The 24,164-nt window shown below is 35.8% G+C and overlaps 1 protein-coding gene across 1 annotated transcript in view; it reads right to left on the bottom strand.

Annotated features, from left to right (window-relative positions):
- ric8a (ric8 guanine nucleotide exchange factor A) overlaps positions 1–24,164 on the bottom strand; it is a 340,114-nt gene that overhangs the window by 215,526 nt on the left and 100,424 nt on the right. Inside the window, exons 6-7 of the mRNA XM_090393889.1 lie at positions 23,495–23,547; positions 5,479–5,749 (exon numbers count right to left, since the gene is read on the bottom strand). Coding sequence (XP_090250015.1) covers positions 5,479–5,749; positions 23,495–23,547 — 324 coding nt within the window. The remainder of the gene's footprint in view (positions 1–5,478; positions 5,750–23,494; positions 23,548–24,164) is intronic.

Below are 24,164 nucleotides of genomic sequence, written 5' to 3'. Positions count from 1 at the left end.
ATCTTTTTGAAAATCAGGTGACCAAATCTGTGCACAGTAATCCATAGGTGGCCTGATCAAAGCCTTGTGCAAAGGAACCATAATATCCTTACTTCTACAAGTCAGTGCCCTCTGCATCATTCCCATCATCCACTGTGTTGTCCTCACAATTTTAGTAACATGTCCCCAAAATTTGGGCCTTGTCTGCAATCACTCCCAAATCTCTCATCTCCTCTACCGCTTCCAAGATACTTCCACCGATTGTGTACTCTACATCCCATCTCTGCTTCCCAAATTTCAAAACCTTACACTTTGCAACATTGAATTGCTATCCTCACTCATTTACCCATTCAGCCAGTGTATTCAAGTCCTCTTGCAAAGCTACAGCATCTTCTCTATTCCTGATAGCTTTCCCCAACTTTGTATCATCTGCATATCACCATTCAGACCTATCCTAATATCATTTACATACAAATTAAGCAGCAATGGACCTAAAACAGACCCTTGGATACACCACTAGTAACTTTCCTCTTCTGGGACATCGCTCCTCCATAGACAACTCGCTGATACCTATCAGACAGCCAATCTCCAATCCAGCGAACTAATCTACTGTTCAGCCCCATTTGTTCCAGTTTAATTACCAGCTTGTCATGTGGCAATTTTTCAAATGTCTTTGCAAAATCTAAATATACCACTGTATGTGCAACACCCTTATCCAATGCATTTGTCACTTTATCATAAAAAGTAAGCAAATTGCTAAAGCACGATCTTCCTTTAGTAAATCCATGCTGGCCGCCAAACAGTATTTTTCCATTGTTAACCCAATTCTGAATCTTAATCCTAACTAACTTCTCTAATACCTTAATCACAGCTCCACACACACAAGTCTATAATTCAAAGCCCTACCCTTATCACCTCCCTTATGAATGGAACAATTTTACCCTCTTTTCACTCTTTTGGAACTTGACCCAGTGAGATTCATGTTGAAAAGATATACAAAAGCTGTTAATTCTCTGGAATATTCCCTCAAAACGTGGTGAAATAGCATCAAGCCCCACAGCCTAATTTACATCGTCTTTTCAATTCCTCATATACCTTCTGTTCACTTACTAACAGTTCCTCCTCCTCCTCCTTCTTTCAAGTTCTGCATTATGTCACATTCATAAGAATGAAATATCTTTATAAATTGCTCATTAAATATCTCAACTATATCCTCTGCAGCAGTTATCATTCCTCCATTTTCACCAATCAATCCCATCCTACTATAATCATTCTTTCTTCTCCTGGTCACATATAGAAAAAACTCCTTAGGATTTTTTTGGCTGCCTTAGCTAACTGCTGCTCATACTGCACTTTTGCTACCCTTATCAAGCGAGTCACCTTCCTTGCCTGCTCTTTGTACTTCTCATGCAACTGGTTGTTATAACTACTCATCTTGTGTTTCTTCCATAATATCTTCTTCCAGATTGAATACCTTATCTCTTGATACATCCATTTCATACCTGCTATATTTACCCTCTTAACCTTTGGAATACATTGCGATATTACTTCCACCAAACAGTTATTGAGTAGTGCCCAAGCAGTATTGATATCCTTTCCATTCAGTTCCTCTTTCCAATTTATTATTGCAAGCTGTTTCCTGGGCTTTTCATAATTACCAGTCTTATAATTCCACACACACACACACATATATATATGGTGACCCAGTCCTCAAATGACTGGGTCACCCTGCAAGTGATCATCTTGTGGTCACTTTCACCAACTGATGGAAGATTTGACACCTCATTTACAACAACATCATCCAATGAGATGATCAAATCCAATCTGATGAGATGATCTTTGTGTACCCTCCATTACGTACTGTCTAAGGTAATTGTCTTTCAAAAACTCCAAAAATTAATTTTATTTACTCACAAATGCAGTCTCTTGATTCCAGTCTATATTACCATAATTAAAGTCGCCCATAATGATCACTCATTTCTTGCTAGCTAGGCCAATTTGCCTATACATTTCCTTCTCATTATCCTCCGTATTACCAGGTCTATAGTAACACCCAACTAAATATTTCATCCTGTTTACTTCAGCCTCACACCATACTGCCTCAAAACCGTGGCTACTATTTGCACCTTGCAAATCCACCTTAGATGGGCACAACTCATCTGCTACCATCAACAGTACTCCTCCTCCCTTTCTTCCCCGTCTGTCTTCACGAAAATTATCATATCTGTTCATTTCTATTCCTGTCAGGATGTTATCGTCATCTAACAATGTCTCACTTATACCAACAATTTTGGGGCGAATAAGCTCGAGCAAAGCAACAATTTCATTCCCCTTATTTCAAATACTTCTAGCATTAAATATAAACATAAGAAATCATTACTGCTTCTACAAGTCCTGGGAATGTCACTTCTCCGATGTGACTCTTCAATACCTTTTCCAGTCACTTCCTCTATATTACCACCAATTTTACAACTTTCCTCACACTCGAACTCTCCCCGACTCATCTCATGTGTTTGCCTGCTTACACATTCACCTCTTAATCCAGCATCCACATGTTTCATAAAGTGTCTTCCCCACCCACCCTAACTCCTCCCGTTTCCCTGTTTGTGTTGTGCTTCTATTCTCTCATTTACTTCATTTATGAAGTAAATGAGAGAGAGTAGTATAGTAACTGTTAAATTTTTAAGTATTGATCTGAAATGCTTCAATTTGAAGCAACTGAAATATTATGGATCAATCCATATTTTATAGCCAATTGTAGAAACTTAAAAAGTTTTGAAAATTTATCAAAGAGTTTTTAAGAACATAACCTTCTCATAAGTTTTCTAGTGAAATTTTGAAGAAAGAAAATTTTTCTGTTTCTTACTTTTGCTTGTTTCCACATTTTGTTATAAAAAATATTATAGATGAATCTGTAATGTTGTCTATTACAATATCTCATGTAAGACAAATATAAGTTTCTCACTTCTATAGTTTAATATTTTATTATTCACATACCTAGAGATCACTTATGATGAATTTAGCTTTCTAATATAGCTTAGTTACAGCATTGAATGAGCTTTTACCTTCATATCTGCTTTTAAGTTTTTTTGAACTAGGTCAATTTCACTAGCGTATTTAACACTAATGAAACTTACTCAATGCATTAATAAAAGGCAAATATATGGGTGATGGGTAGAGTTCATGTTGTTTAAACAGTGCAAGCCAAGGCAACTTCAATAACAGTCTTGTTCTCATAAGCTAGCTGGTAAATTTTCAAAAAATCACTTTCTTTCTAGATTTGGCTATAAGATATGGATTGGTCCATAACATCTTCCATTTTGATATAATAAATCTGTCATTCAATTTCATAGAGAACACTGTATTTAAAAACAATACAGCATAAAAATCAGAAAAAATATTGCACTTGTTCCAAGTTTTTCCACTTGGTTATGCTATAAATTAAACTTGCCAAGAAATTATATTGTTGGTTTAATCCTTCATCCAAGTATAAGCAAACAAAGTTTCCGCCTGAAGTATTTTCAGGACTGGACAACTCGTATATGTGAGTGGAAAAACGTGGAAATATTGAAGTGGAAAAACTTTCAACTTTTAGCTATGCATATATGAAAAATATGAGTTCTGCATTACTTCAACCTTGGTATCACCTCTGGGTCTGGCTCCCACTGATGATACCTCAATAAAGTTCGAAACTAGTCTGGGTAGTGACCCTTCCCATAACACATAGAATTATATATGTCCGTAAGGATATGTGCTTTGCATTATGGGATACTAAGGCAAGTGCTGTGCAATCATTAGCTTCTATATAAGAGTTGCCCAGTCCTGAAAATACTTCAGGTGCAAACTTTGTTTGCTTTCACTTGGATAAAGGATTAAACCAAGAATATAATTTCTTCACATCTTTAATTTAAAATATTTTACTTATTTCTTGAAATAACAAAAATATTAATGGAAATTATTTTAAACTGTGAAACGTAGAGAATAATTATGGATTTAATAATCAAAATGAATTCACAATAAATTATGATGTAGGAGAATGAAATTTTCAGCTTTTTTTTTTTTTTTTTTTTTTTTGGAGTAGCATACATCTGGTTTGAGCCTCCGTAGCTCTCAGTCAGTATAGACAAAGCACCTTGGTTGGAAAGACCTGGATTCGATTTCCGTCCAAGACCTGAGGAACCTTTATCTGGTCTCTTTCAACTAAAGGTGAGTTAGCCAGTCTCATATGGAGGTGGGGGGGGGGGGTCACCTGGAAACTCTAGTTTTTTTGTCCCCCAGAGCAGGCAAACCATCCTGTGAACACATGCATCTATAGTCATAAAAACTCCTTCCCCACTCCCAACTGTTTCCCAGAAGTATACACCTGGTTTCTTTATAAATATTTCTGACTTTTGCAAATAAAAACTCTTGTAAGGAATACTGATAGCTAGTGCTGAAAGAAATTTTCTGAGAAACTGTACTGCAGAATAAGTTACTAATTAGCCTTGGCAACTCTCTCTATTTGAACAGTTCGCACTAGATAAGGTGAAGCTTTTCCCATTTGGTTGTGTTTGTTATGATGCACGTAACAGGCATTTTTCTGCTTTGGCCAGCCAAATACTAAATCTTTCTACGATTCGGTATGAAGCTGAATATGAAAAACACACCAAATTTGCTAACTATTGAAGCAAATTTGGTGTGCTTTTCTGTTTGTCAAAACAGAACATTAAGTGCATTTCTATGCATGACTATACTAAAAATGTAAAATGAGAAATTTAATTGGCATCATAGTACCTTCATGTTGCACTTTAATGGAATAATTTACAGCACAAAGAGAAATAATTAAACAACAGCTTTCCAAAAGCTAACAAAAATACACCATTTTATTTTTTGTAACTATTGGAAACTTTTTTTTTTTTATTAAAAACAGTAATCACTGATAATTACATAAAATAAATCAGAAGCTTTTTTTTTAATTTGTTTTCCAGTATACTAGTGCAGTATTTTCATTTACACCTTTCATTGCATTAGGATCAGAGCATCTAGCATAAGTTTTATTGTGTGATCTCCTGATGTGTTAATGCACAAAAGTAACATTACACAATCTTTTGATACATTCAAACCTGGTGCAGATTACTCCTTTTATTAAAAAAAATAAATGTCCAATTGGGCATTTTTCTTCAACCAGAGACCTGCCTCATTAGCAATGAAAACTTCACTTGGAGAGAACCCCCCCCCCCCCCACCTCTGGCAAAACAGCTAACAAGTCAACAGTGGGAGATTCACAAAAGAATGGAAATGAAGAATTACATCCAACATAACAAGGTTTTGCCACACAAAATTTCAAAAATACCATGTTATGCCTTCTTATAGTATTCCTGTGTTAAAGGGGGGGGGGCTCTATTCTTACAACTCATATATTTTTAGTTATATTTTTAGATTTCACATAAAATCTAAAAATATAACTGTCACTTTACATAAGACCTGTAAACTTAAACTGAAAATTATTTTGAAATTTACCTCATCCAAATTGTTCTTGTGTACATTACATGTGAGGTTGAAGAGCACTTTTAACACTTCACAAGCAAGATCAACTTCACCATCCTCTAGACAAGGAATAACAAAAGTATCACCATCCCCATGACTACCTCTTCCACGTCTGCTACCTTTGCTACTGAAACGCTTTTTATTCCCAGACAGCTGACTAGTTCGTTCAGCATTATTCTTCAATATTAAGTCAAGCACTTCCATTAAATAGGTAAGACCATGAAGTTCAGACCTCAGCTTGGGCCTAAAATAAGAGATGATTATTAATCAATCTGCATTATCTAAATCTCCACACACAAAAAAAGGCAAGGTAGTATTCGATTTCATTAAATGTCTGTCATGTATTTTTCTACTCTGTTTTGTCAACTTTGCTTATTTGTCTTTTCTAATTGCCACCCTTCTTCTCTATTAATACAAGAATATAAAAACAAGATTTATTTCTTATTTAAACAACTATTTCTTACTGGATAGAGAAAAACAAAAAATTTTAAGATATTATTATTATCTATATAAGTACTTCATGGAATTAAAAGACTCATCACAGGAGAGCCATACTATCCATTAACACAATACCTATCATATATGTATAAACTTACTGTTTGGGTACTCACAACCACCTCGGGCATTCCATTCCATTCCACTCATTCACCAATCTCCAAATAAAGAACCGGCACACCCTTATTAACCACATTCTTAAACGACTTCAAGTGTGATCCCTTGTTCTCCCCATGGATTGAAACTTTTTTTTGTGTCAATCATATAGAATCCCATTAGTGACTTAAGTTTCTATCATGTCCCTTCTCCTCTGCTTGTTAACTAAACTCTACAACCCACACACACACCTTCAATTTTTCCTTATAGGGAACATTCCACAAATTTTTCAGGAGCATGGTCATTCATCTCTGAATCCTCTCCTCCACCAAGAAACAAAGGTGACCAAATATGTGTGCAGTAGTCAACATATGGCAAATCATAGGCTTATAAAGCGGGATAATAACCTCTCTATCTTTACTTTTCAATGTGTTCTTCTAGTACCATCAATATGATGTGTGTGTGTAATCTTTTTATCCCAAAGTGCATTACCATATATTTTACATTAAATTGACAATCATTTTCTTTTGTCCACACTGCCAATTCGTTTAGATCATCCTGTAAGATAACTACATTACCTTTATCAACTATTGTCCTCCTCAGTTTTGCATCATCATCAGCAAATAATTCAATATCTCCTCCTCTAAATTATCTGCTATATCACTAATGGACAAATTAAAGAGCAGTGGTCCTAATAGAGAGCCATGGGATCCTCCTCTGATGTCTGTCTATTAGTCACCCCCCCCTCCCACCATCAATGTGCCACTAGCTTCATATCCATTCCCATTTGCTCCAACTTATGTAATAGTTTTCCATGCAGCATTTTGTCAAATACCTTTGCAAAATCCAGCAGTATCATGGTGTAGCCATTTCTTTTATCAAATTCTGCTGTCACCTTATTATAAAATGCAAATAAATTACTGAGGCATGACCTACCTTTCACAAACCCATGCTGCCCCATATACAGTATAATATTCCTATTCAACTATTCTTGAATTATACTTTTAAATAACTTTTCCAATACTTTAACAACCACTCCAGAGATATTAATTGGTCTGTAATTTCCTACTTCTGTCTTGGAGATAGTAATGGAACTATCTTACCCTCTTTCCATTCCCTTGGATCCTTGCCAGAGGTGAGACTTACATTCCTGAATTTTAAAAGTGAATTGTTGAAAAGTAAAATTCAGGAATTTTACTTTTAAACATTTCCAATACTTTAACAACCACTCCAGAGAAATTAATTGGTCTAATTTTCTACTTCTGTCTTGGAGCCACCTTTATGTAATGAAACTATCTTATCCTCTTTCCACTCTTAGGAACATTGCCAGAGGTGAGATTTACATTAAACAACTTCATCAGAGGCACTGCCAGTTCACTTGAACATTCACATAGCACATGAGCTGACATACAGTCCAGGCCCACTGTTGTATTCACATTCATATTTTTCAATATACTGAGCACCTCCTGTTAATCTACCTTAATGCCCACATCAGTCTGTTACCTCAGTAACTGCAAAGTCATCACCTGAATGATATACCCTTACAAGGTGACCACTTAGTAACTGAACTATTTCTTCTGCTTCTGTCACTTTCCTACCATCAGCACTGAGTCAAGTTATTTTTCCATAATCATTCTTTCTCTTACTTGCTACATAGCAAAAAACACTTTTTGGATTTACTTTGGCCTAGTTAGCTAATTTTCTCTCAAAATCTGATTTAGTCTTCCTTACCATAGTAGTAACCCCTTCTTGCTTGCTATTTATACTACTCATGAGCATGATGACCACACTGTTTATATTCCTTCCAAAATGCTTTTTTTTGTTGTTGCAGTTCCTGCTTTATATTGCTACTCATCCACTTAATTCCTGCTCAGTTTATCCTCCTAACCCTAGGAATGCCCTCTAATACCTCCCCCTTGCTAAAAGGATCCTTGACCACTTCATACGTGCTAATGACATTCATTCCATGTAGTTTCTTATGCCATGACTCTGCTTCAAGTTGCTTTCCAAGTTTATCATAATCACCAGCTTTGTAGTTCCACATAAACCTCACATAAAAACTTGAGCAACCTTTCAGAACAAGACTGCATGGTTGCTTTCCTTGGTCAGAGGTAGAGTTGCTACTGTAGTTATAGATAGATCAGATGCTATTACCAGATCCAACACACTGAAAGTCTTGTCCCCTCCATCATGTGCTGTTTTCAGGAGTACTTAATTATGCCCTTTCTCCTTCCAATCTATATCCTCAGAGTTGAACACTCCTGTGATAACTGCTCAACCTGCACTTATTGTGCTAACCTGCCGATACATGTTGTCCATATCTTTTTCTTGACCCTATTGGTCTCTATCTCACACCAGACAGCCTCAAATGAACCATGTTTCTCAGATCTACCATCTTCCTTAACTTGTATTTTTGTTGGTGTGAAGTTTTTCAGCTATCATTAATAATACCTTTCTTCCTCCTATCTTCTCTGAAAATACAATATCCATTACATTCTATCCCAGTAACTACATCATTCTCTGACAACCAGGTCTCACTGCTACCAATAATTTTGGCCAAGTCAAACTGACCAATGTCAAAAACTCCACTCCTTTATTTAATACTTCAGACATTCGTGTACATGCATTTCAACATCCCCTGGGGCTCACAGTTACCCTTATAATGTCGTTATAAGTCAGCCTGGCTGGCCGAGTGGTTAGCATATCCGCTTTCCAGCCAAAAGGCTGCGAGTTTGAATCCAAGCCATGGGCATGGATGTTTGTGATTGTCTGTGAAAAAACTAGTGGTGGTGGTGGTGGTTGGCAGTAGATACTGTTGGTGTAGTTATGGTTAGTTGTAGTTGGTGAATTGAGTGGTGGAGAGAGCTGTAGAGCAAGTGCCCTCCCTCGATGAGTCTATGGACTCCCTGGAGGTGTAAAATAATAATAATAATAATAATAATAATTACCTGCCCATTCAGATTAAAAACCTGGGAAACTGCATCCAGCTCTTCACAATCATTCTTGCACTCATACTTATCTCCCAGGGGAGAGATATTTCTGCACAGTCACTCCTGCACTTACACTCATTTGTCCCAGGGATGGCCAGACACATGCTTGATTACTTCCTCCCTAATATATCTATTTTCCCTGGTTTTGCACTTCTAAACATTAATACCAAAACAATTTAAGTGTAGTCCATCAGAAACATACAGCTTCTTATGTTCATCAAATTCACTCCACACATCTATAAACCGTACGGCATTCCTCCTGCACGATCTTCTCACTGACTCATTGCCAATAATGGCCGTTCTCAATTCTGTTCATATCATACCAAGGCAGCTTCACTTTCTTACTCTTCATTTTGCTTCTTTTTACAACTCTTTCATATCCTCTCTCACTGCATATTTCGCACCTTTCAAATCATTTGTCTGCTAAAATAATTAACTTGTTCACTTCTTTCTTCTTCAAACTTACAGCATCACTAAAATACTTTATCTTTGCACCTAGGAAACATGTTTCATCACTTCTTGCTGACCTCAGGGACGTTATTCTGTCTATTGGTGAAGAATTCTTCAGGACATAGGTAGGCTCAACCCACTACTAGGTAGGTGGTCATAATGTTTTGGCTAATGAATGTGAGTTTTCCATATATGGAAAATGGCACTACAAAAACAAATTCAAATTGTTCTTCATATTTTTGCCAAAAGGGTAAACAAACCTTATACAAAAACAATGCACAACACACAGGAATGCAGTACAAAGAACAGGATTAAACACATCTCTAAATAGAAACATTTAATAGGCTGAAAAACTAACAACCATGCCTCTCTGTTTAAAAAAAAAAAAAAAATTATAAAGAATTGAGAAGCTATACAGTAGAGAAAAATTAATCCAAACAAGTCGAATTTTCATCAAGTTTTCAGTTGGGTTTTGGTTTCAGTTTGAATTCACTATTTTGGTTGAGTGCCACATGTTTTAGCTATCTCTATGATGTTTATTAATAGTGTTGTGCATTTTTAATAAGGTAAACATGTTGACATTCATAGTGTTTTATTCATTTTGTATGAATAAAACACTATGAAATGGATACATCTCCAAGAAAGTGTGCAAAAATATGTACTCTTTCTCAGAACACATCCATGACTCAGACAAATTGCCAATGAGTGTGGTGTTGGTTTGGATATTGTTAATGCAATTTTAAAGAGGTTTAGGAAGACAGGTACCTTTTCTCCTGACAGATAAGGAAAATGTAGATGAAAAAAGAAAAGTACACTCACTCAAGATCGTTTTCTAGTCAGGAAAAGCAAAATGAATCCAAGATAGTCTGCTGTAGACCTAAACAGAGACTTGGCAGATAGTGAGATTAATGTTTCTGACATGACAGTTCATTGAAGACTGTTGAAAGGAGGGAGGACTGCCCACAGACCAAAAAAGAAAAAAGAAACAACTCTTAATGAAGGATATACAGTAAAAGAGGCTCCAGTGGGCAAAAGTATATGAACATTGAACTGTTGAGAAGTGGAAGGAGGTCATATTCTCAAGTGACAGCCACTTCTTTGTCCAAGGAGAGCAAGTACCCTAATGTTTGCAAATCAGTAGCTGAGAAGACTTCTCCCACCCACCTTCAACATGCTCCTAAACACCCAGCTAAAAATATGTTCTGGGGATGTTTTACACATGACAGTTCAGGATCATTTATGCTGAACTGTCATGTGTGATATTGATATGATAATATTCATCATATCATCAATATCATATCATATTGATGATATGATGAAAAGTGACCAATATATAAAAATATTAGAGAAAAGAGTGGTCCCACAGATCCAGATAGAAAAAGAACTCATCTTTCAACAGGATCGCATTCCATGCCACACACTTCAAAAAAAAAAAAAATTCCTCAAAAATCAACATCCATTTGCTTTATTGGCCAATAGAAAATTTATGGGCCATAGTAAAAAAGTGACTTGGAAAATCAAACTGTGATACAAAGGATAACTTAATACAATCCATTATAAAAGTATGGGTGAGATGCAGAAATAAGAAAAATGTGTTCTGCATGTTGGCAAAGTCCATGTCAAAGTGAATTAATGAACTTATCAAGAACAGAGGCAGTCATAAATTATTAGGTAAAGCTGGAGTTTAATTTCTGTACTTAATTTTCTTGTGAAATTAGAATTTTTCTTTAAAATGTGAATGGTTGGATTAATTTGTTCACTACTGTAAGCTCGTAGACAACACATTAAAGAGATAAATATGTGGAGATTATGTGGAAACTTTAACTAAGGACCATGGATACACAAAAATATCTACGCTTGTTGTAAACAATCAACTAATGCAATATATCCACATAAACAGGGTTAATGGAATGAATAAAGCACAGAGAAATAATTAAAACACAAATTTAATAATTTAAACTTGTGCTTTTATTTAATTATTCATTTGTTAATGTAATAAATGAACATATGTAAACTGTTTAAAAAAATATAATGTTTCAGTCTCTGTAAGCAAAATTATGCATTATCTGTGTTATCCCTTAGTCCTAACAATGTTATTGGCACAACTGTAATTACTCAGGATAAAGGGTTTCATTTCACTGATTATAAATTAACAGAAATAGGTGATATTAGAAATTCACCCTTATTTAATAGCTAGACTTAAAGAAGTCTGAAAACTAGAACAGACAGCTTATGAAAATACAATTCTCGGTATTGGAATTGCCTTGGCTTGTGATAGTTAAGATTCAAGCTCTTCTCAGGAGCATGTTTATCTTTCATTAGTGCACTGAGTGGGTTTCGCTAGACTGACAGTTAACTTATGAAAAATGCAAATCTCTGACATAGGACTGCTAAGGTGTTGAACAGAGGTTTTTACTCTCTTAAGGTTTCTGCCTAGTCTGTAAGGAGAACCAACAGTTTGAAACAGCTGTCAGGCAAGTGAAGCATACCCAATGCACTAATAAAAGGAGAGCATATGGATTCTTGGATAGAGCTTATGTCTTAAGTAGGGAAAAACCAAGGCAACTCCAAAGCCAAGGACTATATTCTCATAAGCTCACTACTCTTTTTTTTAAATTAAGTTTCTATACATTTCACTATGAAATAAGGACAGATTTATAATATTCCCTATTTCGGTCAAATTTTAAGTACAGCTTAGTGAAATGCATAGACATCTATAACCAACAGATTTTTAAAACCAAACATATGAACTGAAAATATAAATACTATATAGTCATAACAACTAACACCTACCAAAGAGAAAATTTCTCCAGCTTTGGTAGCTTTTATCTGGGTGCCACATAACTGAATAACTTTTGCTGCACATGGAGGGAACAAAACATATTTCAGACTCAATTTAAGGCATATGTACCCCATAACCAAGATAAACTGTACACTACATGGTCACTCTCCTCCAACTGGGGAGAGTGACCATGCAGTTTTGTTCAGAGAAGATACTTAACATGTGGAATTCTCTGTCAAAGGGTTTATGTTGAATTATAGAGCTGGTAATTACAATGGACATAGGAGACATCTCAAAGAAGTCATAAATGGGAAATAGAGTCATAAATGGTTAGTAGTCAGGTATTGTTTGAGAGAAGCAGTATCAGACAGTATACCCACAGTCAGGAGGATAAACCAGTGGGGTTAAGATGAGTAGGGATATAAAGCAATAGGTGAAAAAAAAAAAAAAAAATGATTAGCATACCCATGAACAGTACAAAGCAAAAGCAAGAAGGTTGACTAATATGGTTAGAAAAGCCAAGTCTGAATATGAGAGAAAATTAGCTAAGCAATCCCAAGTAAATCCAAAAGAGTCTTTGTTATGTAGCAAAGTAAGAAGAAAAATGACAATGGTAAGATGACTAAAGAATGTTGGTGGTAAGAAGCTGACAGAGGCAACAGAAATAATTGAGTTCCTGAGTGATCACTGTGCAAAGATGTATCATCCAGGTAGAGATTTTGCAGTGGCTGATGTGACAGAGATTCATGTCAAAATTGAGGTAGATGAACAGGAGATACTCAGCATATTGAAAAATATCAATGTGTGTGTACAGCAGTGGGACTGGATGGCATGTCAGCCATGAACTACAAGAATGTGCAAAAGAAATGACACTGCCCCTGATGAAGTTGTTCAATCTAGGTCTCAGCTTTACAAGAATCCAAAGAAGTGGAAAGTAAATGAGTAAGATTCATTAAATAAAGGTGGTTCCAAGACAGAAACAACAAATTAAAGACCAGTTACTATCTCAGGAATGCTGATTAAAATAATGGAAAAGTTAGAGGTAAAATACAGCAGGTAGGTGAGCAGCATGGTTTTATGAAAGGTAGGTCCTGTTTAGTACCTTACATTTTATAATAGAGTAACAGCACAATTAGGTAAGGGAAATGACTGCACCATAAAGCTGGACTTTGCAAACACATTTGACAAAATACTGCATGGAAAAACTATTGCAAAAGTTGGAGCTAGTGGGAATGAATATAATGCTGATAGGATGAATGCCAGACAGACACCATAGAGTAGTATATAGTGGAGTGAAACCTAAGAAAATGAGAGTGACTAATGGAGTGCCTCAGGGTTCTGTAACAGGGTCACTATTCTTCGGTTTGTATATTAATGATATAAGGAAAGATTTAAGGGAAGAATGTTCAGTTGTTTCCTGATGATGCACAACTAGGGAGGACAATAGTTGATAAAAGGTGATGTAGATATCCTGCAGGATGATTGAAATAAATTTATAATGTAGGCAAAGGATAATGATTGTCAATTAAATGTTGATAAATGCAAAGTCATGCTCTTCAAGTTGAAAAGGTTACACACTGGTGTATTACACTGATGGTACTGGATTGCAGGAAACTGATGAGGCTAGAGACTGGGGGATAATGGTTGACAAAGAATTGAAGTTCAAAGGGAATATTGCAAAAGTTGAGAAAATAGCTGAAAGGATTACTTGGACATTGAAAAACACACTAACAAGTAAAGAAAGGAAAGTTTTATCCCTCTTTATAAGGCTATGTTTTGGCTGCAATTACTACTGTGCACAGATATGATCATCTGGGTTTTTTGGGGGGATCAGTAGGTGATAGACAAAATGAGTGACCAAGCTAGAAACAGGTTTGTGGAATGCTCCCTATGAGAATAAGATAAAGATGTGTAGATTATAAAGTTTAGTTGGGGGGAGGGGGAGGGTGTGTGTGTGTGTGTGTGTGTGTGTGTGTGTAAAGGTTAGTATGGATCTCCCACAATGAGTCTCCAGACCCCATGAAGGTACCCATATAATAATAATAAACATTCAAGAGGAATGCTATTACAAGTGCATATCAATGCTTGAAATTAAGAAGATTATCTGAAGCCTCGACATGGAAACAGCCAGAGTAGATGATATTTGTCCAGAAATCTTCAAATATAGAAGTGCAAAAGGAGACCAAGTCAGAAGACTCAATTCTTTAAGATGACTGGAACCGAGCTCACAGGTACCATCTATATAAAAGAAAATAAAACAGAATCTAAGAACTACAAAGGAATTTAGTTATTGGCTAGTAAGATATTGATCTTACTAGCAATAACTTTGACAATGATCTGTATTTAAGATTTATACATCTGGAAAAAGCAAACAAGGTACCAAAAGAAAAGCTTTTCAAAATGCTAAAAACAATTATAAAGGATAAATGAAACATTGATCTCTGTAATGTTTTTCTTCATAACATGATCTACACAGGTTATGTTATGAAGAAAAGTGACATTATACCTCATATCAAAATCAGAACAAAGATTAGCTCTTTAGTTTTTGCAGATGATGTACTACTGCACAAATCTGTGTACTGATCGGTACAAAATAAACCAGGACTAATTAAACTGAATAATGCTGTAATAAATTTAGTAAGAAAATCAGCAATAAAAACACTAACAATATGAAAATATCCTGGAACACAGGAATATGAAAAACTTTGACTGCATTCTGAATGGAGAACCTGTAGAAGTGAAATATTTTTTCTATTTATGCACAATTATTAGTGAATATTCCAAATTAAATATGGAAATAGAAAACAGAATTAGCAAAACCTGGTATGGTGATAAGCCAAATGAATAAATTTATATGGAATAAGAGAAATTAGGCATAACACTAAACTAGCAGTATACAAGACTGTGTTCAAGCCAGTTTTAACTTATGGACCTGAGAGCTGAGTTAGAAGTGAGCTGGATACCACATATATGAGAGTTCGGAGAAAAATTAGTAGAGCGAATAGATAGAATCAATTATAAAGGAAGATATTAGTATATTCCTGAGTACTAATGACATCATTAGTACTCAGGAATGCATTAGCAGAATAATAACTTAATAATGTAAACTTTCACATGTGATTTCAATTACAACAGTATAGATTGGAATGATGATACCTGGGGAAGTGTGGAAAAGTTTGGGCAGTGAGGGCGTGGATATGTTATGGGATCTGATGTGTAAAATAGCCCAACAGGAAAAGATACCAGAGGAATGGAGGAAAAGTATTCTCGTCCCAATCTACAAAGGAAGAGGAGATGTTCAAGACTGTGGCAACTATAGAGGAATCAAGCTGATGTCACACACATTAAAAATATGGGAAAGAGTAATTGAAGCAAGGTTACGGCAGGAAACAAAAATTGGTGAGGAGCAGTTTGGATTTATGCCAGGAAGAGGGACAACGGATGCAATATTTGCGCTAAATCGATTGATGGAGAAATATAGAGAGATGCAAGTGGACCTGCACGTGGTGTTTATAGACCTGGAAAAGGCATACGACAGAGTGGCCAGGCAGGAGGTATGGAGGTGTATGAGGAAGAAGGGGGTGTCGGAGAAGTACGTGAGGTTGGTGAGGGAGATGTATGAAGGAACAGAAACTCAGGTCAGGTCTAGTGTCGGCATGACAGAAGGGTTCCCTATTGTCGTAGGGCTACACCAAGGGTCAGCTCTGAGCCCCTACCTCTTTGACCTGGTCATGGATGTACTAGTGGAGGATGTCAAGAAGGAGGCACCATGGAGCATGCTGTTTGCCGATGACATTGTTCTATGCGAATCATCCCGAGAGAAGCTTGAAAATACCCTGGAAGAGTGGAGAAAGGCATTGGAGGAGAGCGGCATGAGAATTAACCGGGTGAAGACTGAATATATGTCAACGGGGAGTGACGAGGATATCGTCATACGACTCCAGGGTGAAAGGCTAATTTCAGGGAAGAAATTCAAGTACCTTGGGTCAGTTGTCGAGAGGAATGGTGACCTGGATGAGGAAATACAGCACCAAATAACATGCGGTTGGATGAATTGGAGGAAGATGAGCGGGGTCCTGTGTGACAAGAGAGTGAGTTGTAAGAGGAAAGGAAAGCTCTATAAGATGGTGGTGAGGCTGGCAATGCTCCATGGTGTGGAGATGTGGCCTATAACCAAGGCACAGGAGAGGAAGATGGAGGTAGCGGAGATGCGGATGTTGAGATGGATGAGTGGTGTGACAAAGAAGGACAGGATAAGGAATGACAACATCAGAGGGATGGTTAAGGTGGAACCAATTGGCAAGAAGATACAAGAAAGTAGGCTGAGGTGGTTTGGACATGTTGAGAGGAAGGGTGAGGAGTATGTTGGTAAACGAGTGGAGTATATGGAGTTGGAGGGAAGGAGGAAAAGAGGCAGGCCCAAGCTCAGGTGGAGGGATAAGATGACAGAGGATCTTATGGAGAAAGGATGGAGTCCGAAGGATGCTCTGGACTGGAGAACTTGGAAGAGGAAGGTTAAAGATTGGTGCGCCGACCCCGTTTAACATGGGATAAGGCAGAGTGAAAGAAGAAGAAGATTGGAATGATGAGATGGCATTTGGGAATAAGGAAAACGAATTTGAGTTCTTGAGCAGCAACCATCTCAGCCACAATGTAAAGGAGGGCAAGTGAGGATCAAGAGTTTTAGATCTGATCATTTCATCAGAGGATGTAATTGTGGGTGGGATTCATACTCCTCCAGTTGATGAGAGTGATCATGAAGAGATCACATGGGTTGTAGCTAGCCATATGACTTCTGTGAGGAAAGGATATATAATATGTGGAAGTGCAAGGCTGATGATTACAACAAGCTTAGGAGACAGTTTGGAGCTATAGCATGGAATAAGGAGTTGAGCAGTAAGGAAATAAATGCTGCTTGGGAACTGACAAAGAAATACATAACAGCATCAATATGTGCATGCATTCTGATGGTCAAAAGACTGAATAAGGTAAGTGTAAAATGGATGAATGAGGGGATTAAGCATGGAAGAAGGCACTTTAGAGGTGGCACAAGAAAAATAATGGTAATAATCAGTTGCATGATGAGTATAAAGAACAGGCCAGAAGAGTGACTCAGTTGGAGAAAAGAAATGTGCAGTACAAGCAGAAATTTGCAAATCAGGCGAAGAAAACCCTTGCGAGTTTTATCGATAAGTGGCAAGTAGAAGAAAGAATTATTATGGTAAAATGATGTTAATGGATAAAAGTGGAAGAGATTGGTGACTAATGCAAAGGACATAGTCAAAGTGTCCAGTGAGCAGTTCAGTGTTTCATTCTCAGTGTGAAATCAAAAATTAATGGTGAGCAAATAATAGATATATACAGAGTTAAGTAAGCTAGATGTCAATTAAGCAATAGGACTTGACGATATATCACTAGATGTCTTAAGAGAATGTTCCAAGGAGTTAGCATCAGCCTTCACCTATCTGTTTAAGATTCTTGCAACAGCACAAGTTCCAAATGAGTTGAAGGAAGGCAAAATTGTTCCACTTCACAAATGTGGCAATAATACTAAGGCAACAAATTACAGGCCAATCTGTATATCTGGAGTTGTAGTTAAGGTATTGGAGAGAGAGAGAGAGAGAGAGTGACAAGATATAGGATAAACGTGGGTTGATAACAGCAGTACTCTTTGTGCTTGTTAGCAAGGGATTGTTAAAGGGAGGTCATGTTTTATAAACTTGCTTATGGACAAGGGAGATGTATATACAGTGGTATATACAGTGGTATACTTAGATTTCTAAAGGCTTTTGATAGATTGGCACACCACCACTTGGTAACTAAACTGAGGAAGATGGGATTGGATGAAAGACAATATATGAATAGCTAACAGATGGGTATCAGCAAGTTGTGTATGGGAGGAGCACTATCTTGAAAGGGAGAAGTCACTAGTGGTGTGCCACAAGTCAGTTTTTAGACCATTGTTATTTACTTTGTATATTAATGATTGGGATAGGTTTAACTGGTGATATACGACTGTTTGCAGATGATGCAAAACTGGGGTGAGTGATGAGGAATCAAGATGTGGCCTTACAGAAGGACTTGAATAGTTTGTATGAATGAGCATTGAATTGGCAACATTGAATTGACAGTATGGAACTGTCAATTCAATGTTGCCAAGTGTAAGGTTCTGAAATTTGGTAGGCAACAATGGGATACCAAGTATACACTTTATGTAGCCATCGAGTCTGTTCGTTTTTGTTTTGTATTTGGTCACTTAAACATTAAAACTTGAGTTTTTTTCTTGGTTTTATTCGTTGACCATATATTAATACATGATATATACACATTGTCAACAAGTTTCACCAGCGATTCTGTCTGGCTTCTTCAGGACAAGTATGATGGTACAATAACGTTTGCTAGTAAAAAAGAAAAATGGAGTAACACAGTCAAATAAATTAAAATTAAAACTAACGCGTAACATCATAAGCATGGAGCGTGGTGTCAGCCTCAGTCATTGTTTATTGAGCGCATTTTATAGTGAAATGAAAATTCTGGTATATAGCGAAATGAAATTTTTAGCGAAATGAAATTCTGGTAAGCTGAGTGAATTTATTAGGCTTTTCCAGATATCTTTCAGAATCATTCCTCGATTTCTGTTTTTAGACTTTCTCCGGAACGGAGTACAACCGCGGCTTCTTTGATGTTTCTACATCAAAAATCTTCTTCTATATAAGGCTGTTATCCCAATCAATGGTGTGGTTAGAGATTGAGAAGTGATGGGCTAATCCTGAAGTGTCTTTTCTGTTGTTGTTCACGTCCTCTACATGTTATTTTTTTCGAATTTCCAGGCTTCTTGAAGTTTAATCTATGTAATTTAATCCACAAGAACATTGGGATGTTGTATACACCTGCGTATTTGAAGAATTCATTAATGTCCTTAGGAGATCTTAAAATGTGGCGCATAGTTTTGACAAGTTTGAAAGCAATTCTGATGTTGAAAGACTTCATTAGTTTGGCTATTTTTGCTGAAACTGAGCCTGCATAAGGGATAACAATGGACGATGTATATTGCGTGACAGGAGGTTGTTGCTGTGGAAGATTTCTATGAAGAATCTTTTTAATTCTATTTCTTGGGTAAATGTTGTTTACTAGGGTTTGAGATATGAGAGTGAGTTCATCAAGGAGATCTTTTTCTTCTGAGATAATATTGGTCGCTCTATTTTTAAGCATATGTATTATGCTGATTTTATATGTTTATACATATATATACTGACTGAGATCCGAGAATTAGAACAAACAATTAAATTTATTAAATACGCAACATGTTTCATTGGAGTGGCCGACTTCTTCAAGCGTGAGAGAACATAGAAAGCAAATAAAAACACTATAAAGAAGCACTGAGTCACTATAAAACTATAAATTATAAAACTATAAATTCGACTATAAAACACAGTTAACTTTGAACTGGAGCTACAGTCAATGTTAAAGTTCTATTGTTAAAGACACCTGTGCACGTGTGGCTTCACAAGTGCGACAATATCTGACAGCAGAGCTGAATGAGTCTGGTAAATTGTAGCTGAGGTTACTGTTTATATGAAGAGGGTCCATGACAATATTTCTAGACTCGACTATGCGGCGTTCTTCCTCATCGTGGCCGAGGTTCGAAGTTATTGTCCAGTTTATCTCATGTTGGCGGCCTTCAATATTTGTGTTTACTGAAAACCGGACATGGTTTGAGAGGGCACTAGCTCTGGTTCTTTCGTAAGCAATGTCTCTTCGGTGTTCTTCGAGACATAGCAGGATGGATTTTTCCATTTGACCATAAAATGGTTTTCTGCAGTCACGTGTGATTTTGTACACACCTGGGAATTGTAGATAGTTGTGAGCTTGTTTGTATTTGCTTAAACTTGATCTTAGTTTGGGAAGAGAGTAGAGAAGCACGTTTTTATGTTAAACTTTCACCAAAATTCTTCTTAGTTTCTTGGAGAGCATGCTGATGTATGGCAAAGAGATATTGCCATACATCGGCACATAAAAAGCATATGTGACATGCAACATGTCACTTATATGCTTTTTTTTTGAATAAATATATTGGAAAAGTTTTTGAGATTTGCAATAATTTGAAAAAATCTATGCAGACAAACTGCATAGCTTAATTTTTTCAATATTTCTAAGCTATGCTGTTTGTCTGCGAGTTTTTTCAAATTAGTGCAAATCTCAAAAAATTTTCCAATATATTTATTCAAAAAAAAAAAAAAGCATATAAGTGGACCTGCATTCTTCAAGGATCAATTGTATAAATACGCATACCAAATTAGTATATGGACAAGCAGAATGTAGAAGAAAGGCAGGTGACTAGAAGGTGTGCTACAGATTCTGTGCTTAGACTGCTATTTAATTCACTAACGATATAGGAAATGATCTGAAGGGAAATTTGTCTCTGCTGTTAATCAAAACTTGGTAGAGTAACTGAAGGCAATGTAGAAAAGCCTTGCAGAATGATTTTTAATAGACTGGCAAGGTGAACAAGAACAATAGATGCCAAATATTTTTTTTTTCAAATTGAAATTTATTAAGACTGAAATAGTAGTACAATTGAAAATATAATACAATAGTGAAGCAAAATGAGTACTGTAATACTTACAGCAATACAAAAAGTAAAAATAATACTGCACATGTTATAAATATATATATATATATATATATATATAAATATAATACAATTACTGTTTGAATAGTTATTGGAGTATGATAGGTTAAGGAAAAAGGAAATAGAAAGAACTGTATAATATGTATAACCAAGGGCCATAGCTATACTGGTAACTAGAAAAATATAAATGTAGGTGATGCAGTCACTACAAAATCAACTGACTATATCCATGATGGCACATGTGACATGCAACATAACTCAGTCCCAATATATTAGAATCATAATTAGACATATGTCTAAATAGTCAACATCATTTAGTCCCATGGAGTAGTCTCTCAATCTTTTTCTAAAAGCATATTCTAAGGTTACTGACTGTTTCATTGGGCAGTTTATTATTGTAGTTGCTTGTTGGTAAGTACTCAAAGATTTATGAAAAATTTCTTTGTTTGCTTTGGGAACAACCAGCAAGTTCTGGCAAAGTGTAAATCATAACCTACAGTATATGCAGCAAAAGTTACGTTATTTCTTGCCATCAAATATACAACTATAAAGATAAGAGTTTCCATAGTGCCAAAATATTAAGAATGGCACACAGGTCAATAAATGTGAAGAAATTAGTAATGACTATAGCTCTAATTATTCTATTTTGTATTGTATTAAAGGTAGATTGCTATAATTGCCATCCCAACAGGTGATACCATACTGCAGTGAAGAATCTTTAAGAATCTTAGTATAAGCATCTTAAAATGATGGTCTTAGAAATTTTTAACATAATATATTCTATTAATTATGAACCTCAATTTATTTTTTAAAATGATATATGGGCACTCCATTGCTGATGACTGTCAATATGGAGGCCTGAATACTTTACTGGTTTTATTTTTTCATTAAGTTTTACAGAGGAATTTCTCTACTAAGTGTTCTAGGTAAGAGTTATGCATTCATTCTTGAAAAGAGGCTGAGAAAAATTGTGGAAGAGAAACTTGAGAACTGTAAGCTGGGTTCAGGCCAAATAGAGGTTGTCAAGATGAGATTTTCACTTTACAACAAATAATTGAAAAATCACAGAAATATGAAAATCTGTACTTAAGTTTTGTAGATCTGTAAAAGGTATATGACAAAGGTGCCTAGAGAAAAGCTTTTCAAAACACAATTATATGGGAATAAATGGAAGACTACACAAAGCAATACATAGTAGTCTATATTTAAGTTGCAAATCAGCAGTTACAATTAAAGCAAATAAAGGAAGATGATTTGATGTAAAATCAGGGATAAGGCATAATATACGGATGCATATTATCTTCATCTATATGGGATCACATTATGAAAGAAAGTGGCATTAAACCTAATATCAGAATCTGATGCATAGAAAAAAGGCTGTTTAGGCAGAATTTTTAGTGAAGATGGATCTGAGAGATTGGTTAGAAATAAAGCACTTGATCAAAGATGAGAGAACACAGATATGAGCGGTTTGAGAAAAATTAACAGATGGCATCAATGGCAGAATCATATTAAAAATGAAGCTGTTAGAAAGGAACGAAATTATTATTAACATTCAAGAATGTGTGAGCAGAGCTAATCTAAAGTGGTATGGCCACTTAAGCAGAATGGGAGAGGAAAGATTAGCAAAACAGGTGTTTATTGCCAGGATAGACACCCAGAGAAAAAGCAAGATCCAAGGGGAATTGATTTAGTCAGAAGTGCTTTAGAAGGACAAAATGTTAGATATGACAACATTGGAATGTTGACAAGTAGACTAATTTGGAGGTACAATGTTGATAAGAGATTAGTAATAATGTAAATTTAATCATGTAGTTCTGTCATAGTAGCCTGAACATCTCTTGAAGGTACATATCAGAAAAGTGATTATGATAATAATGTAAATACAGCAGATGAATGTCACTTCAGTAACATTCATCTACTGTCCTGAATGGGTAAGGAGATCTTAAGCCAGAGAAGGTTCAAAGGAGAGGATTCTATATGTGAGATTCTCTAGCAAGCAAATGCATGAAGACACAAATGCTGACCTTGTGGGAAAAGCAATTATGTAGTGAATATATTATAAACTGGTACATATGCTTATTAAATTCATCAGTCACAGATACACAATTATGTCAGGAAGTGTCCTTCCAATAAAGTTTAAATATGTATAAAAACAAAGTATTTATTCAAGTGCTTGGCTAGAGCTGTCCAGATGTTGTGTGTATTGTTAATGTCAAAATGTAAAAGCTTATCAAATCAGAGAAAAGGCAAAACTGACCATTTTAGAAAAGGGTTGGTACATTTTTCATATACATGTTTATAAAATATAGCTATTGTAAAATATAAGTGTTTCAAGGGAATGAGAATAGTGTTAAAGCATGGTGACACATAAATACAAGAGATTGTAATGATGCATACTGTTGATATTTTAGATGAACGAAAACAGTGCAATTATAACTGTTGCTACTCAATTAAATGTTGCAGTATGGTGCTGAATAGCATTTGTAAACTGATATAAAATAAGTGAAGTGCAGATTTCAAGTTATATCTCTGAACACTTACCTAGTTTCTGCACGAAGGGCTGTTAACAGGAACAACATTTTCATATCAAAGTACTGAAAAATAAACAAAAACTTTAATTTCAATACAAAATATTTAATTTTAATTCATTGAAAAAAATAAATAAAGAGTTTAGGTAAGCTGTAATGATACTAATTAGTGATGTGGGTGACATCTTGGGTTGAACAAGTATATTTTTCTTGCAAATTAATTACTTTAAGTCTAAATGGATTTCTAATGCTCTACTTACATTACTTAAATCCAAAACCAGAGTATACAGGTCTGAAAAAGCATAATATTAAGCAAAATGACTAAGGGAATTAGAATCCAGGTTTCTCATAAAAGTTAATGTCTAAACCTCTCCAGCCTGGTTGGCCGAGCAGTTAGTGTACCCACTCTCCAATCAACAGGCTGTGGTTCGAGTCCCACCAATGGCTAGATGTTTGGGATTGTCTTTAGTTGGGAAATGAATGTCATTGCCCAGTGTGAGACCACCACCATGCTTATTGGAGTCCTGAAGTGGGTTGAAAAAGTTCTACATTTGGTCTCTATAGCAGGGTTTTTGGACTATGTAAAAATAAATTTAAAAAATCAAAAAAAAAAAAAAAAAAAAACTCTGTAAAATTATTAATGGAAAAAAACTTGGCCCACCCATGGTTCAAATAATGTAATA

This window comes from Typopeltis vanoorti, chromosome 6 (assembly GCF_054136105.1).
Source record: "Typopeltis vanoorti isolate ZY-2024b chromosome 6, IOZ_Tvanoo_1.0, whole genome shotgun sequence".
Taxonomy (NCBI): Eukaryota; Metazoa; Arthropoda; class Arachnida; order Uropygi; family Thelyphonidae; genus Typopeltis; species Typopeltis vanoorti.
The sequence above is the reverse complement of the archived record's forward strand: the minus strand, read 5'-3'. Positions and strand labels throughout refer to the sequence as shown.